The 15,290-nt window shown below is 48.8% G+C and overlaps 7 protein-coding genes and 1 non-coding gene across 8 annotated transcripts; 3 read left to right on the forward strand and 5 right to left on the reverse strand.

Moving 5' to 3' along the window:
• Positions 1–198: 198 nt before the first annotated feature.
• Positions 199–708, reverse strand: FMAN_14523 (uncharacterized protein; the record flags this gene model as incomplete). The annotated part of the gene is made up of 1 exon (XM_041825232.1): positions 199–708. The coding sequence occupies one exon, from the start codon at positions 706–708 to the stop codon at positions 199–201; it is 510 nt and encodes a 169-aa protein (XP_041690634.1).
• Positions 709–2,447: 1,739 nt separating this feature from the next.
• Positions 2,448–3,514, forward strand: FMAN_14524 (uncharacterized protein; the record flags this gene model as incomplete). The annotated part of the gene is made up of 3 exons (XM_041825234.1): positions 2,448–2,615; positions 2,665–3,018; positions 3,071–3,514. The coding sequence occupies 3 exons, from the start codon at positions 2,448–2,450 to the stop codon at positions 3,512–3,514; spliced, it is 966 nt and encodes a 321-aa protein (XP_041690635.1).
• Positions 3,515–3,701: 187 nt separating this feature from the next.
• Positions 3,702–3,773, reverse strand: tRNA. The gene has a single exon. It is a non-coding gene; the product is annotated as a tRNA-Gln (tRNA).
• Positions 3,774–4,768: 995 nt separating this feature from the next.
• Positions 4,769–6,012, reverse strand: FMAN_14525 (putative cellulase precursor; the record flags this gene model as incomplete). The annotated part of the gene is made up of 3 exons (XM_041825235.1): positions 4,769–5,134; positions 5,184–5,618; positions 5,665–6,012. The coding sequence occupies 3 exons, from the start codon at positions 6,010–6,012 to the stop codon at positions 4,769–4,771; spliced, it is 1,149 nt and encodes a 382-aa protein (XP_041690636.1).
• Positions 6,013–7,334: 1,322 nt separating this feature from the next.
• Positions 7,335–9,383, reverse strand: FMAN_14526 (uncharacterized protein; the record flags this gene model as incomplete). The annotated part of the gene is made up of 1 exon (XM_041825236.1): positions 7,335–9,383. One exon carries the CDS (start codon positions 9,381–9,383, stop codon positions 7,335–7,337), a length of 2,049 nt encoding a protein of 682 aa, XP_041690637.1.
• Positions 9,384–9,814: 431 nt separating this feature from the next.
• Positions 9,815–11,158, forward strand: FMAN_14527 (related to acid phosphatase Pho610; the record flags this gene model as incomplete). The annotated part of the gene is made up of 2 exons (XM_041825237.1): positions 9,815–10,076; positions 10,128–11,158. The coding sequence occupies 2 exons, from the start codon at positions 9,815–9,817 to the stop codon at positions 11,156–11,158; spliced, it is 1,293 nt and encodes a 430-aa protein (XP_041690638.1).
• A 610-nt stretch (positions 11,159–11,768) lies between these two features.
• On the forward strand, positions 11,769–12,536 carry FMAN_14528 (uncharacterized protein; the record flags this gene model as incomplete). Its single annotated transcript, XM_041825238.1, has 1 exon — positions 11,769–12,536. The coding sequence occupies one exon, from the start codon at positions 11,769–11,771 to the stop codon at positions 12,534–12,536; it is 768 nt and encodes a 255-aa protein (XP_041690639.1).
• Positions 12,537–13,376: 840 nt separating this feature from the next.
• FMAN_14529 (uncharacterized protein) lies at positions 13,377–14,764 on the reverse strand (the record flags this gene model as incomplete). The annotated part of the gene is made up of 3 exons (XM_041825239.1): positions 13,377–13,700; positions 13,750–14,615; positions 14,671–14,764. The coding sequence occupies 3 exons, from the start codon at positions 14,762–14,764 to the stop codon at positions 13,377–13,379; spliced, it is 1,284 nt and encodes a 427-aa protein (XP_041690640.1).
• Positions 14,765–15,290: the final 526 nt, after the last annotated feature.

The raw sequence follows: 15,290 nt of genomic DNA on the forward strand, positions 1-15,290 counted from the left end.
TTGTGGATGGCAATTAAACTGCTTAGCACGCCGCACGCGCACACGACTCCTTCGTCCAATTTGATCAAGCCCGCAGCTGCTGAAGACACGGTAACGTCGCAGATGCCAGCTACTAATTGGAGCTTGCTGGCTTGCTTCTTACTGGTCTTATGTCAGATGCGGCACAGAATTTACACGTGAAATCCAACAAATGAATACTCACAAGATCAATTGCTTCTCTGGGACTTGATTGGGGAGGTTCAATTGGTACAGGGAGTATATCTGCGTGATGATCCCGCAGACGCCAGCGGCAAACCATATCCGAAACGCCCTGATCTCCAACCGTCTTGCACCTTTCCAGGGGATAAAGCCGATGCTATTGGCGATAGTCGCGTTATCAAACGTCAGGTATACCGCTATCAGCAGCTGTCGAATGACGGTGACGTATGCTAGGAAATAGTCCTGGTGCTTCCGCGTCAGTGCACCAGCGGCGGCGCAATTGAACTGCTGGATGAATCTGCCGGTCCGGAGAATCTTTGCCGTTAGTGCTAGTTGTTTCATCAGGAGCTGCCACCGCTGGATTGAGGCTATCGGCGCGTGGTTTCGGCCGAGAAGCCAGGCTGCTGTGCGGGAGGAGAAGATTAGTAGTTTGAGGAGGATGTCGCGCTCGGCGGTGGTGAAGCGGACGGCGCTGAAGTTTGAGGCGATTGTTGTTACATTGTTGGTCATTTTGCGCGCGATGAACACTGCGGGAAGAGTGTGAAACTCCAAGGTGAGGCTTTGTGGAATGGTGAGGTTGAGGTGAAGCAGAGGCGGTGAACTTGCTGGGGTTGCGATACGCCAACAGGGTCGAGTAGCACGCCACCTCTTTGGGATGCGGAGAGCGTATTCTAGCGAGTCAACTCGTCAACTTTCTCGAACATGAAAAAACATGCCTCGGCTCCAAGATAAGAGGATCTGGGATTAAGCTCATTTCAGATTGACGATAGTGGGTCATGGATGAAATGCATCCGTGTTTGTTCAGCAACATCAGTCCAAAAAGCGACGAGTATCTACCAATTGATGGAGCGATCTTACGAACATCGCACTTCCCGTATATCTTACTATATCTTGGGACAAAGTTCATTGCATAATACTAATTTGAGCGTCAATACTTCTGCCCCCGAACTCTAGGGTATTTTTCGCTTTAAACTTCAACGGTTGTCTTGACCATATCTTGAGAAACAGTGGAAGCACGTTAAACTCTACCATAGATAATAAAGAACAAGCCAGTACAGTGATTCTAATTTTCTCTCGACGTGTTATTGTTCGACATGTATCTGTGCATCTACCCTGACAATAATAGAGACTCTTGAATACTCCAGCTCGTTGTCGAAGTAGATCTCGGATCAAGCACCCAAATCAGCACGGCACGTCCGCAGATAGGACAAGACGTTCTATTTCCATCAGTCGCATATCACACAATATCACGACATCTATAGTCGAAACATCACGAACTCATTGCTCTATCAAGTCTTCCCCGTATCTTCATGATAGCGATCTCGGACTTCGGCGCCTTCAGACGCATCGAGACCACTGTATCCGGGCTCCACCGCTCACGAGCCTCGGCTCGACTCGCCAACCCGATAGCTTGGGTACAGCGCGGAATTGCAGCGCCAAATTTCCACGATCATGGTGAAGCACGATTCGAGACATTGGCGGTCTTATTCCCGTATCTTGCGGCAGTGGCTGAAACTTGCCAAGACGAGAAGCCTCAGGCATAGAAAACGTCCAGCGACTCCGTTTGTATTTTAAGCTTATAGCAATGTCCACGATCGGCAAGGCAGACAGACACGTGAGTAGGATGAATCGTAAGTTTTTTACGGATAATTGCTATGGTGATTATTTATTGTGTGCCATTATTAGACGCGTCGGGAAATAAAGGAAGTGATCGCGTCTTACATGCATGGAAGATCATTCGCGCTGATTGGTCGGCTCGGTTTTTGATACTGTCATTGTGGATGGTCGCTGATTCAATTCTGGGGGCTGAGGGGGCCATTTAAAAGAACAACAGACAGAATTACAACTTTTTAACAGTAGCCAGTGACTTTCTCTATTGACTCTTCGAAGACATATATAGACGTGATGCAATTGGTATGCCGCAGAGGCAGGAGAAGTCCGAGTCCGACGGAAAAGGCTGACATATGAAAACATCACAGCCCACTTGGCACATCAAAACTCCATTGATCAACAGTAATGCTACCGACCGTTTCAAATGCTGCCCAATCATCAGTCAATTACCATTCTTAACGAGATTAAACCCACAGTAAGCTGCCAAGATGCCGTCCCCATTGGCAAGTCTGCCAGCTCAGCCCTACCCATCGACCGAGTTCCTTCTCATCCTCCCTTTCTTTCTCCTCTCAACTTTAATTCTAGCTTGAATATTCTTTTCCGTGTATTTATCTATCCTTTGGCTCCACTCGCCTACGATGCCGACCCTCGAGCCTGCGACTGATCTTGACTCTAACGTCTGGTATCAGCTCTCCGAGTTAGCTGTCGATGATAACGATGGGGACTTCAAATCTATGCTTCAACCTACCGCGCCAGGAGGGGACTTGAGAGTCGGAACTCCTAACGGAAATTCATACTGGCAGTTCGTATGTTGATCACTGTCGCGAATCAAGTCGAGATACTAACACCCTGTAGCAAAAGATAGGAAACAAGCCTGGTCGATACCAACTTCGATGCTCAGATACGACCGTCAAGAAGCAACTATCCGTATGCTACCGACCGGATGTCATCAACGAGAAACTCCGCACAAGACCGTGCTTGATGCCTATTGAAGACAGCGAGATGCAGCAATGGGATATTTCGCTATGGGACTCTGATACATATCGGTTGACGAATGTCAAAAACGGGACGAAATGGAACTTGGACTGTATTCCTAATGGGCCGGTCATCTTGAGTTCTGACCTTGAGGGGGAGCAACCGCGGCAGCATTGGTTGATGAGTAGTGTTGGCCAGGTGAATGATGAGATGTACTCTACGGTATATACGGCGGTAAGTCAACAACTGTACCCGGACGTCACCGTCTTACTGATCGAACTCATAGCCGCCTGAGTCAACAGGTGAAAGCACTGCTACAGCTGGCACAACAGGCACCGACTCAACAGTCGCAACCGCGACTGCAGACTCAAACAGCGACCCCAGCAACACAAGTAGCGAGAGCAACGGCAGTAATAACAGCAGCAGTGGTCTCTCAACCGGTGCAGTCGCAGGTATATCCGTCGGCGTCACGCTAGGCGTCGTCGCACTTGCACTAGCAGCATTCTTCTTCTGGCGTCGAAACAAGCGCAAGTATCAAGTCGCCGGCACAGGCTCACCAGACTCTCCCGGAAAGCCCGACAATTCCCCCATGGCTGTGTCGCCTAATCCCGCGTACAGCTCTGTTTATTCAGCTGAGAAAAACAATGCTTCGCCGGCGGCTGAGATGATGCACGAGCAGAGACCTGTTGAGCTGTCGACTGGCCAGCATCAGAGACATGAGCTCGCATAGATGGGAGTCACATTCACCTGTACATATAGCAACGATAATCCAGCGACGCGCATGATACCAACACTGTATAATACATAATTAATCACGTTCAATTGCCTATCTGGACCAAAAGCCCTCACCGAATGATTAAATGCAAGAAATAAAAATGAAATTGAGCTTGCGACAATGTGCGGCAAGTGCAAAAGAAAGGTCTCGGAGGGAGTCGAACCCTCGCTGGCGGAATCAGAATCCGCAGTCATAACCGTTAGACCACGAAACCATTAAAGGTATGACCTTGATTGCTGGAAGCGGAAAACTCAATTGTTACCTAAGTTCGCTACCCTACACAAGCGCCCTTTAGCTCCACAAAGCCAAGAGGATGCTTCTGACGCTCAGTTGTTCGACCTCGTTTCGACTTGGAACTGCTCGCCATGAGATACCAGGCCATTGCAGCACTTGAAAGCTAATAGTAATAGTGCGTTAGGATTTGCGATATTATTGTGCTTATGGTAAGCACTTTGTAAAAAGCACTGCTCTTAAGAACAACCTTCCCTAACAGGTGCAATGTACCTAATCTGGGGGCAGGATGGGTCAAGTCGTTGAAAATGATAGAAACATTGCAGATATCTCAAAATTAATGGAGTCACGCAAATCTGCCCATGGATGCCAGAATATGATGCCGTTTTTCATGCACTGAGAGTCTAGATAAGGTGTCTGATAAATACTTATAGAGGTTCTGTTGTCTGGAAAACTACTTTAAGAACACAGTTTATCTGGCATAAAGAATCAAGTGACGTGGAATGTGATTCTATAAGATTGAAGCTTATTAAGTGATACTAGAACCTGGAATTCCATTTGGGTAAATCGATCAGCGTGACAGACTTTTATTATGCTTCGGATAAATAACTTCTTAACAGTTTCGTAAGCCCTATTATACAACCACTTATTGCTTTCAATGCTTCTTTTCCATCAGAAAGCGTTGTTGCTTCTGTGAGATTAAGGTCACATATCGCGTATAGTATTTCAGTCAGCTTTACCAGACGCAGACGCAGAGGTGAACTGCACAAGAGCGTCATTGTACATTGAGCATTAGAGTGATAAAGAGTTGAAATATCATCAATTTCATAAAAGCTGCCGGGAACATCCATAAATGGGAATCCTAATTGGCGCCTTTTGTATAATCCCAAAGCTCTTGTTAGCTATCTGCCTTGCCCAACTAACGAACACCCAAACACTGTTACCTCCCCGTGTCTCTCCACGACTCAGCATCTCTGCTTAGATATAAGTCTTGAGAAGAGAGTTGTAGTACGAGTAAGCAGTGCCACTGGGAGGCTCAAAGCTGTACATGTAGTCACCCCACCAAGGACCAGCAGCCCACCAGGTAACACCCTTCCAAACATCAGTGTTCTCCTTGAGGTAGTCCAGCATGTTCTTGACAGCAGTCTTGCAGGTATCGTTAGGACCACCGGCGAATTCACCGATCATGCCGATCTTCTTGTTCTTCCTCAGCCACTCAGTAGCAGCCTTGACGCGCTCGACTCCAATGGTGGTGGAGACACAGTTAGGTGAGGTACCGGAGCTGTCAGAGTCAAGGTACTGATGCATTTCGTAGACGATCTTGTCAAGAGGGTCGGTGAGAGCCTGGTGACGTTAGCTAGGCAGTCAATGCAGGAAGAAAGGAAATGCGAACCTTCATGTTGTCGTTGACATCGGGCCAAGACCAAGCACCAGACCACTGGTTACCCTCAACAAAGATAGTCTGAGTAGCGCCAGCATCACGAATACCGTTGATGGCAGCCTGGTTCAAGTTCAGAACAAGAGTCTGATCCATGGTGTTATACTCGTTGTTAGTGTCGAAGATAATCTTGCTGTTGCTCTTGAACTGGGTAGCAAAGTTCTTCCACCAGGTCTGGAAGTCAGAGGTAGAAGTGATGATCTTGTTGAAGTAGCGGCCGTAGTTGTGGGGGTCGAGAATAACGTTGGCGCCCTTGCCGGTGATGTGGTCCACGATTGTGGTGAGGTTCTTCAGGTAAGCGGTGTCAAAGGGGCCGGTTATGGAGCTGGGGTTTGTGCGTTCCATGCGGAGTTGGACGCGGAAGGTGTTGTAACCCTGAGAGATGAGGGTCTATACCACGTCAGTTTTATTCTCACCATTCCAGTGTTTGACTTACATCAACGGCAGCGGGATCAGGGAAGATGAAGTCCTTTCCCCAAGTTCCAGGCAAATTGCCCTCGCCAAACTCACCACCCGCCTCATTAGTACCAACCCAGAGAAACTTTCCATTTCCAGGTGTGCCGGTAGGTGTGCTACCGCCACCAGTAGTGGTCTTGAGGGTAGTAGTAGGCTCCTCAGCAGTGCCGGGGATGCACTGGCTGTACCACTCATTGACGACGGTGCACTTGTAGCCGGAGACACAGGTCTTTGAGCCAGTCCAGTTGTTTCCACCGCATTGGGCCCAAGCGGCGTTTTGGGCGACCGAAAGGCCGGTGAAGAGGCTTAGAGCGAAGAGGGACTTCATGATGCTGGTTGATCTGAATGCACTTGTCAACTGAGGAGTTTGATGAGTTGAGGGATTCGTGAATCTTTTATATCTGACTTACTGGGGTCAGGAAATTGGATTCTAGCCAGATCGGGAGTATATCTTTCGACGATGTCGGAATTCATTGCTTAACATCCGTCGAACCATAACTGGCGTCACTAAGAAGAACAAACCGTCAATCATCCCGAAAAAAGCCAACTACCGGCCCGCGATCCGTAGCATTCTCCGGAGTTTTCACCCGCCAAGCCTTGGACAGTCCATCGAACAATCATCTTGAGTATCCGGAAGGCTTCTCCATCCGGGAATCATCACTCTCAACCGATCCGTAACTGACCACGGAAGACGTGACTCCGCGCTATGGAAATCACGGGCACATGATCAATTTTAAAAGTGCACTTATGTAGTATTAACCAGCGGTAATGTAAGGAGACATGAACCGTGTTTCTGGGGTCGAATCGTGGCATGGTGTGGGGATCGGAGGTTGGTCCTCCGAGGCTGTTTTGAGATTGGAGCGATGCTCGGGTCTTCGGAGACAAGGCCCACGGATCCGTCATTAAAGGATTAATTTTAATAACACATTTCAAAAAGGTTAATTGAACAGATATTACCGTTGCAGATGATTCTCATTGTGAGTTCGCGATTGTTACATTCTCGACTCCGGGAAGGTCTGGAGTGTAATATTCTGAAATTCGCGTCACTTTCTGACTTTCATCTCAATCAAACCCAGCTATACCTAATGCAGAGCCAAAGAAACTTGATAACTCCTTCAACTTTAATAATTTGAGGTTTATCTGTTACTGTGGAGCAGGACTTGTCTATTTCACTCTGTGCATACGCGATCTCAAATCTGTTGTCGAAGGTGCAATTCCAGACACGTTAAAAGGAGTCAAAACTTGAGAGAATGGCTGAAAAAGCACTCATAATATCACTTGGTGAGCCAGAAATGAGTTCCATGAGACACGACGTTCAGAGACTGTGTTATTTGTAGTCACAGATCCAGCTCCAAACCATTGCCTGTTGACGTTAAGCAGTTCAGTGTCTATCACGCCGGAAAGAAGCCCATATCTCAAAGAAATCGACTTCCAGTCTTTCAAACGGGTAAATGTTGTCAGAATGGGATGTAATAACCCTATCATATTCACATTGCCTGATCTTCTCACCTTGTCACTTAAAGCGCAGTTCTATCAGTCTCTTGCCTTCGTTGTCAAAGCTACTCGACTATTGGAAAGAACATTCATCTAATTAAAAATAATAATACCCAAAACGCCACATGCTTACGAAAGGTCTAAGCCCACCTCTATCTACCGTCTGAATTGTCCAAACCAAATACTATCATCCGGCCTCATCCCCTTCAGAACACCCTCCCTACTACACAACCCCCTCTCCTCATCACCAACCTTCCAATCCTTCATAATCTCCGGCCTCACCAACATCTGCATCAACATTCCAGACTCAGCATGCCAAGTATTATGACAGTGAAATGCCCATAAACCCGGATTATCCAGCACAACCCGAATAACAGCCCAAGCATACCCCTCGACAGTAAGTGTATCTCTCCTCAGTGGGTTTTCCAAAAGGCCATGTGATTCTAGGTACTCTGGTAGATCTGCTGCGCTGGGCGGATACCCATCTCGGCCTTGAAGGAGGACGAAGAATTTATGGCCGTGGAGATGAAAGGGATGAGCCCCGTCGTCGAAGTTGTTGATTGAGATATCTATTGTTCGAATACCGCTTGTTTCTAGCACAAATTCCTTCGGGCGTTCAAACACCTTCTCATTGATGGCGATGGGGTTCTTGGCAGACGTACTCTGTAACCCACTGTCGAGGAATCGATGTAAAGAGGGATGCGTTGCGTTAGCGTGCCAAGTCGATTCATTGAAGAACCCTCTTGCCAAGCGCCAATCTCCTATCTCAAAGTTTGCGCGAAGAACGATGACTTCATCAGCTGGAGGTGGCGATACAACTTCAACAGGTCGAAGGGCAGTGGTGTTTAAATCGCGACAGATGACCTCAATCGCATCAGGCCATTCCTTGCTCGTTGGCTCTTGAGAAGCTGTCTTCTCGTCCCTGCCAGTATATCGAATGATGGCTCGCGTTTCAGACTGAAGACGTTCATTCTTGTTCTTGAAGCAGTGCGTCACCATCCTAGCCCTCATCCAGAACGTCGAAGCTGTTGTGACGTTTGTCTCAAGCACGACGCTATACCGCTGTGCGGGAAGGACGTTTACTCGATGAATTGGTTCAGGATGAACGTCTGTGCCATCGACTTCGGTGACGTAGAATGGATGCTCGTCGAATTGGATCTGAAACTCTGCAAAGGCGCCGACGTTGATGATGCGCAGTCTATGACGCTTCCCAGCTTCAAGATCTATCGTCGGTATCGCGATGTCCGTAGTGTTACACGCCCAACCCTTAAAGTCCTCACAATCGCGAACATTCCGCCCATTGATAAGGCCGTTATCCGGAACCGGCTCGTTATTCTCCTGATCTGGAGCAAGATACTCCATTAAAAGCTCCGATGTCAAGTTATGGTAGTGATCCTGAACCATAACAACTCTATCAGTCGCGTAATCCATCTTCTGCAGGTCATCCTCCTTGTTGGAGTGAACAACCATCGGTCCAAGTAATCCATCTGACGCCTGTGCGCTATGATGCGCATGATACCAATACGTGCCGTGCTGACCCTTGACATCAAATTTATAAGTAAAGTTTGAGTTTGGCGCGATGGCGCACTGAGTAATGCCAACTGTTCCATCCATATTATTCGTGCCGTTCTGAAACATGCCGTGGAAATGAATCGCAGTCGCATTGACGGCCTTGTTCTCAACATGGACGATAATGGTATCGCCTTCGTTGCACTCAACGAGAGGTCCAGGATATTGATTGTTGATGAGAATCATTGGTCTGAAGACGCCATCGGGATTGAGAACGGCGTCGTTGATGGTCCAGAAATATTCTCTTGTTGCTGGAGTGGATTTGGAGTCCCATGATGTTGAGAGAATGTATTCTTTTGTATCGCGGAGTTGAGGTGTTGAGGGGATTGGTTCTTGGTGTTTGATTGTCTCTGGCGTTGGAGCTGGTTTGCTTGGCTGAGGTGGTTTTGGATGTGTTTCTTTGTGTGTTGAGGGTCGGACTTGGAGGTTCAGAGTGACTGTAGCCAAAAGGAGAATTGAAATGAGGCCAGCGACTGCGACGAATATCGTCAAGCCCTTGCCTTTTGGTGCTTTGGTCCTCGATGAAGCTTTCTCGACCGCTTGCTCTGACGTCAAAGCAGCCTCATCACCAAGGAACCACGTCCCCTCACCATCTCTCTCGTCCTCCTTAACCCAAGGCGACTTGATCTCATCCATACTTCACACTGAAGAAATTGAGAAAAAAGCCCACGTTGTCATGTCGTTCGTTCAAAAGAACAAACTCGAGCTCCAAGATGAACCCTCAATGCATACTCCACCCACCCAAGCAGGGATCATCTTAGCGCGACGTTAAACCCGAGGAACCGGAAGAGTCGGCACGCGAGCAGAACCCTTCTGAACCCCCAGAATCACTCACACGTGCCCTGCCTATGCAGTCCATTGGCGTTACATTCTCTCGAGAGCTATTACAAAAGTTCACCATGATTTACACCAACGACGTTGCGTTGACCGACGGTGGGGAAACGCACGGCACGATATCCGTGCAGTTTGATCTGCATTCCTATATGAAACCCAATCACGCTGCTGCCAATTGAGCGTCGATCTCTAGCCCAAGTTCAAGTTCAAGTTTGTGTTTGAATTCAATCGTTATGCTCTTCCAAACTGCTACCCTCTTGGCCGTCGCTGGCCTGGCCCTCGGCCACTCTTATGAGCCCCCCAAGGAGCACAAGCAGCACAAGCATGAGACTGGCTGGGAGACCAGCTACACTGCCACCGGCACCGCTGAAGTCGCTGCTGCTGCTGCGACCGCCAAGACCAGCAGTCCTACTTCCAAGGTGAAGGGCAAGGCATTTGATCGCATTGCCATCATTTACTTTGAGAATGAGAACTACGAGAAGGCTTTCGGTGACCGTAAGTTTCCCCTTCATCAATTGATCATAGGATGAAAACTAATTGGTGTAGCCAACTTTACTTGGCTCCGCAAGAAGGGTATCACTCTTGAGAATTACTTCGGAGTGACCCATCCCTCTGAGCCAAACTACATGGCCGCCATTGCTGGTGACTACTTTGGCATGCAGAATGACGACTTCAACCGCAACCCGCGCAATGTCTCTACTGTGATCGATCTCCTCGAGCACCGTGGTATCTCATGGGGTCTGTACCAAGAGGACATGCCCTACTCTGGCTTCGAGGGCTTCTCCTGGGTGAACCACCAGAATGGCAAGAATGACTACGTTCGCAAGCACAACCCCGCTGTTCTCCACGACAGCATCGCTACCTCTGAGCAGCGCCTTTCTCAGATCAAGAACCTCTCGCTCGTCGACACTGAGAAGTCTGTCTTCCACAAGGATCTCAAGGAGAACAAGCTTCCTCAGTGGATGTTCATCACCCCCAACATGACTTCCGACGGACACGATACTTCCGTTACTGTTGCTGGTCAGTGGGCTCGTACTTTCCTCGAGCCCCTTCTCGAGGACAAGCACTTTATGCAAAACACTCTTGTTCTTGTCACATGGGATGAGAACGAGACCTACGCTCGTCAGAACCACATTCTCGGAATTCTTCTCGGCGACGCAGTCCCCAAGCATCTCGTCGGAACCAACGACAACAGCTTCTACAACCACTACTCGGAGATCGCCACCGTCTCCGCGAACTGGGGTCTCGACACCCTCGGCCGCTGGGACGTGGGCGCCAACGTGTTCAAGCTGGTTGCGCAAAGGACGGGCGACAAGATCCGAAAGTGGAAGTCTCACAAGCTGGACAGCTACTTCTGGAACGCCTCGTATGCTGGCCCCTTCAACACCAACGGTGGAAACAAGGAGTATGTTGCGCCCAACTTGGATCTCGAGCATAGTTTCTCGGGACGCAAGATCTTTGAGCCTATTCGTAAGGAGTGGAAGAAGAGCAAGAATCCTACTTACTACAAGGATACTATTGAGGTTAACGATGGACTTAACCCTCCCAAGGGTTATGAGCCTGCCAAGTCTACCTAGATTGCTGCATAGATACTTGGTATAATCAGGATAATATAAATAGCATCAATTCTATAATATCAGTCTAGATAGAATAAAGAGCCAATTACACTGAGCCTTAGCCTCTAAAATCCTCAACTAAGTCCTCTGTGGTGATTTAAGCTATCAGCCACAAGTCGCTACCGATTCCTCACAATGTTTCAATGGACTCGTGGTTCAATTGCCATTTGCCAAGCACATGCCAGATCGCCAAGTCAACGGGCCGAACGATCCATCCATTAGCCTTTCTTGCTTCAGGGATCTTTTGCACTAGGACACCATCTCCCAGGGGCAGGCGAATCAAATAGCGCACTTTGGTCAGCAGTCGCTAGCGCGTGGCGGACCTGTAAGATCGCGGCGTTGTACCATGTGCGATGTAGATCACTTCGGTTGCGGGACTGTTTTGTGCTGCGGTCGGCAATATCATGCCGTGAGCTATCCTGTCTTGTCACCGATGAGATGCATCATGGGATGGAATAGGAAGGCACGTGGGAGGTAGCAAGGACTTCTGGTCCTGACTTTTCGAGGTCTTTTCCCTTCTTACATCTTCGTTTGTGACCTCGACGTTTAGAGATAAGCATTTTTGTTCAAAATGAAGTCATCACAGAGTCCAGCATTCAAACGCTTCCTATCCGACTTTACGCTCGGTTTCTCAGATGGACTTACAGTGCCTTTCGCCCTGACGGCTGGGCTCAGCTCGCTTGGAAAGACGGATACGGTTATCACTGGCGGATTAGCAGAATTATGCGCTGGCAGCATCAGTATGGGAATTGGAGGATATCTCGCAGCACGAGACGAATGCGCGCCTTGCCAGCCTGAGACAAAAGATCTGGAGGAATCAAAGCAGAGCTACGAGAGGAGTAGTGAAAGCGATTACATGGTTGAACAATCCGAAAAGATGCAGATGCAAGCGGAGGAACTGGTGCGACAACACCTCGAGCCTTTGGACCTGCCGAGCTCAACAGTCACGACAATCCTCAACACCATTCAACAAGAGCCCTCAGATCTCCAACGCGTGATCTCACGCTTAAGCTCTCTAAAAGAAGACATAACGCCCTCACAACCAACGCCCCAGTCGCCAATCATATCTGGCCTCTCGATATCGCTAGGCTACACTATCGGCGGCATCATTCCCTTATTTCCCTACTTCTTCACCAGCACAGTCGGCCTCGGTCTACAATGGAGTTCCTGTCTCTGTCTGTTGGTATTATTTGCTTTTGGAGCTGGGAAGAGCTACATCCTACAAACAGGAGATGCATCAGTGCGTTCGTGGATGATCGAAGGGTTTCAAATGTTGATCCTGGGTGCTTTAGCTGCAATAGCGGCTGTCGCGTGTGTCACTTGGGTTGGAGCAGATTGATGGATGACTGGTTATTGAGAGTTCAGGCAGAAGCATTCACGCAGACGTGGACGAATGAGGAGGGGCTAAGCATGTGGACTAACTTTGGAATCGATGTCGTTCAAAAAGCACAAGAGACAGTTTTATTAGATACTAGCGAAAGTGTAGTAACCAACAACAACCAAATGACCTATGTTGTTTTCGAAATGCAGACCTTAATGTATCATGACTCCTAAATCCCTCTTCCTCCTCAGAGCAACAACGCGATGAGATACGACTTCTTCGTGGGGTATTTCACCTTCCACAGCGCCATGCAAACCAAAAACATATGACTATCCATCCTATCTCCCTTTATCACGATATCAGATTGAGACTCCTCCATGAATAGTAAGATACGCTCGTGGAGGAACTGTCTTGGCGTGAATCTGGGTGTCGGCATGTGCCTTTCGATAATGTTGAAGTAAACTTGACAACCTTTTCTTCTGCTTCATCCCCGAATTCCTCGATAGCCCCCATTCATGGCCTATAAATCTGGCTGACTTAGCTTCCTAATCAGTGCGAGTAGTTCCAGGTAAGAACCCTTCTGTATCGCCGGGCCACACTTTGGACTGGCCCGAGACGGCATGAAATAAGTCCATCGTTGAATTTTCCACGTGATTCCGGGGCTTTCCATTTGACTTGCACTTGACCCCTTTGCTAATGACTCATACCTTCATGAGCTCTAGCCTCATGATTCCTCAAAGCATAAGTAGGCTGACTTGATCCAGCATTCTACCCCTCTTTCCAGCTGCTCCTCTGGTTACCATTTCCAGAACCGTAAGTCTGCCCGCCGCAATACACAGGTTCTGTTTCTCTCAGTCCTTAAAAAAAGAAAATCACCAAAACCACCAGAGAAAGGAATAAGTCACCAGCCTTTTCGATAGGACAACCAGACTCTTCTCCAGGTTCATACTGGTCTCCACCTATAAAGAGGCCGTCAACATGGGCTGCGGCATCAAAGAAAGACTTTTGGCCAGATGAGGTCGATGCCCTCTGACCAGCCAGAGTACCAAGTCCAGGAAGTTCCGCGGTGAAGGCACTATCCGAAGTCAGGGGATTAAGAAACGTCCACGACCCGGAGGAACTCGGAGAGTCGGAAGATTGGGTATCTGTGTTGGCCGCTGGCGTGGGCTGAACAACCTCAACCTGCTCAGGGATAAGGGATAAGCCCGTCCCAAGAAACCGTCTCCTGGACCTCTTCGTTAGGTGGAAAGAGGTCGGGGGATGGGATAAAGGGAGCAGGACGGACAAAATCCTCAGCTGCCATGGCACTTTCCTGGAGACTTTGGAGCGTCCTGGTGTCCACTTGATCAACCTGAGCTATCATGTCAACTTGAGGAAACCCCGTCACCGGGTTGTTGACGGAAGAGTTCGGTGCCATAGCACCGAACTGGTTGACCAAGACAGGTTGGGAAACTGGGGCAGGGCGGAACGGACGGAGAGAAGGGTGACCAAGGGTGGGCATGGGACTGTGGAAACCAAAGTAAAGAGGATTACTAATGGTACCAAAGCCCGGTGAGGGAGCAGGAGGATTTGGAGGGTTTGGGATGGACATCCTAAACCCGACGTCCGAGAAATCATCTACTCCAAAGGAAAAAACAGGGACAGCATTGCCATGAGCAGTAACAGGGAAATCGAGGGTAGGAGGGGGAGAAACAGGAACAGAATCAGCGGGAGCAAGAAGAAAGGACCATTGACCTATGCCAGGGTCCACTGGCTGCTCCAAGGAATGCGTGACGGGTCCAGGTAAGCCAGCAGGAAGGGGATTCGGAGGGAAAGTATAACGCCGTGCAACAGAAGGGACAGGAGCATGAGGGCCTGCAAGGCTCCCCAGATTCTGGTACCCCTGGACGGGAACCTGCGGGTTCCCAGCAAAAAAGCCCCCTAGCACAGGTTCAGAAGCCGCGCGTGGAAGATCATAGACGCGAAAGGCTGCAGCTCGATCCTCTTGCAGCTTGTCCACCGTGCGTCTCCTCTTCTTTTCCCGTTCCTCAGCGACCCTGACTGGGTTAGTCTTGGCACCGGGTGGACGACCAGCTGAGGGGACCACCCGCACGCGATCTGCAAAGTTTATTAGCGACGATTCCGTTGTGGTTTGGGGAGGGCGCGTGCTTACCTTGGTGGCCTGGGGCGTCAACACATGCTGTTGTTCGGTGCCCCGCAAAGCACTTTGAACAGGCAATCTTCTGTCCTTGCTCGTTGGTTCTCATTGTAGCTGGAGATATGTTGTATGTAAGAGTGTTGAGGTAGGAAGGAGTACAACCTTTTCGTTTATTGTAGTGTTAGGTGTGAGTCGTCGAAAGTTAGACTTGGTTGTTTGATGTGATTAACTGAAATGAATGAGGAGAGAAAGACAGAGAGGGAAATGTGGGATTTTATAGAGCCGAAGAGAAGTCAAGTTTGCAGGCATAAGATGTTAAAGATTGCAGAATGAAAGCTTGTTAAATCATGGCTTTACTCCGACGAATGAAGGCATGGGTATCAGTGTAAGTTGGTTTGACATTGAGAGGCGAAAACAAAAATCTCCTATCAAAACTCCATCACCCTGGGCATGTATACAGTCTTTCATCCGGCCTTTGACTTTGATGGAAGAGTACCGTGTAGAGTCACACAGTGTGCATGTAGAAGGTCTGCTTTGATTCGTCATGCGGGGATATACAATGTACTGTTCTCTCTAAGCAGAGGCATTGCTGAAAGCATCCTGATGAGAAGGTTGAAGGGGCAAATACAGGATGA

Source organism: Fusarium mangiferae, assembly GCF_900044065.1.
Source record: "Fusarium mangiferae strain MRC7560 genome assembly, contig: FMAN_scaffold020, whole genome shotgun sequence".
Classification (NCBI taxonomy): Eukaryota; Fungi; Ascomycota; class Sordariomycetes; order Hypocreales; family Nectriaceae; genus Fusarium; species Fusarium mangiferae.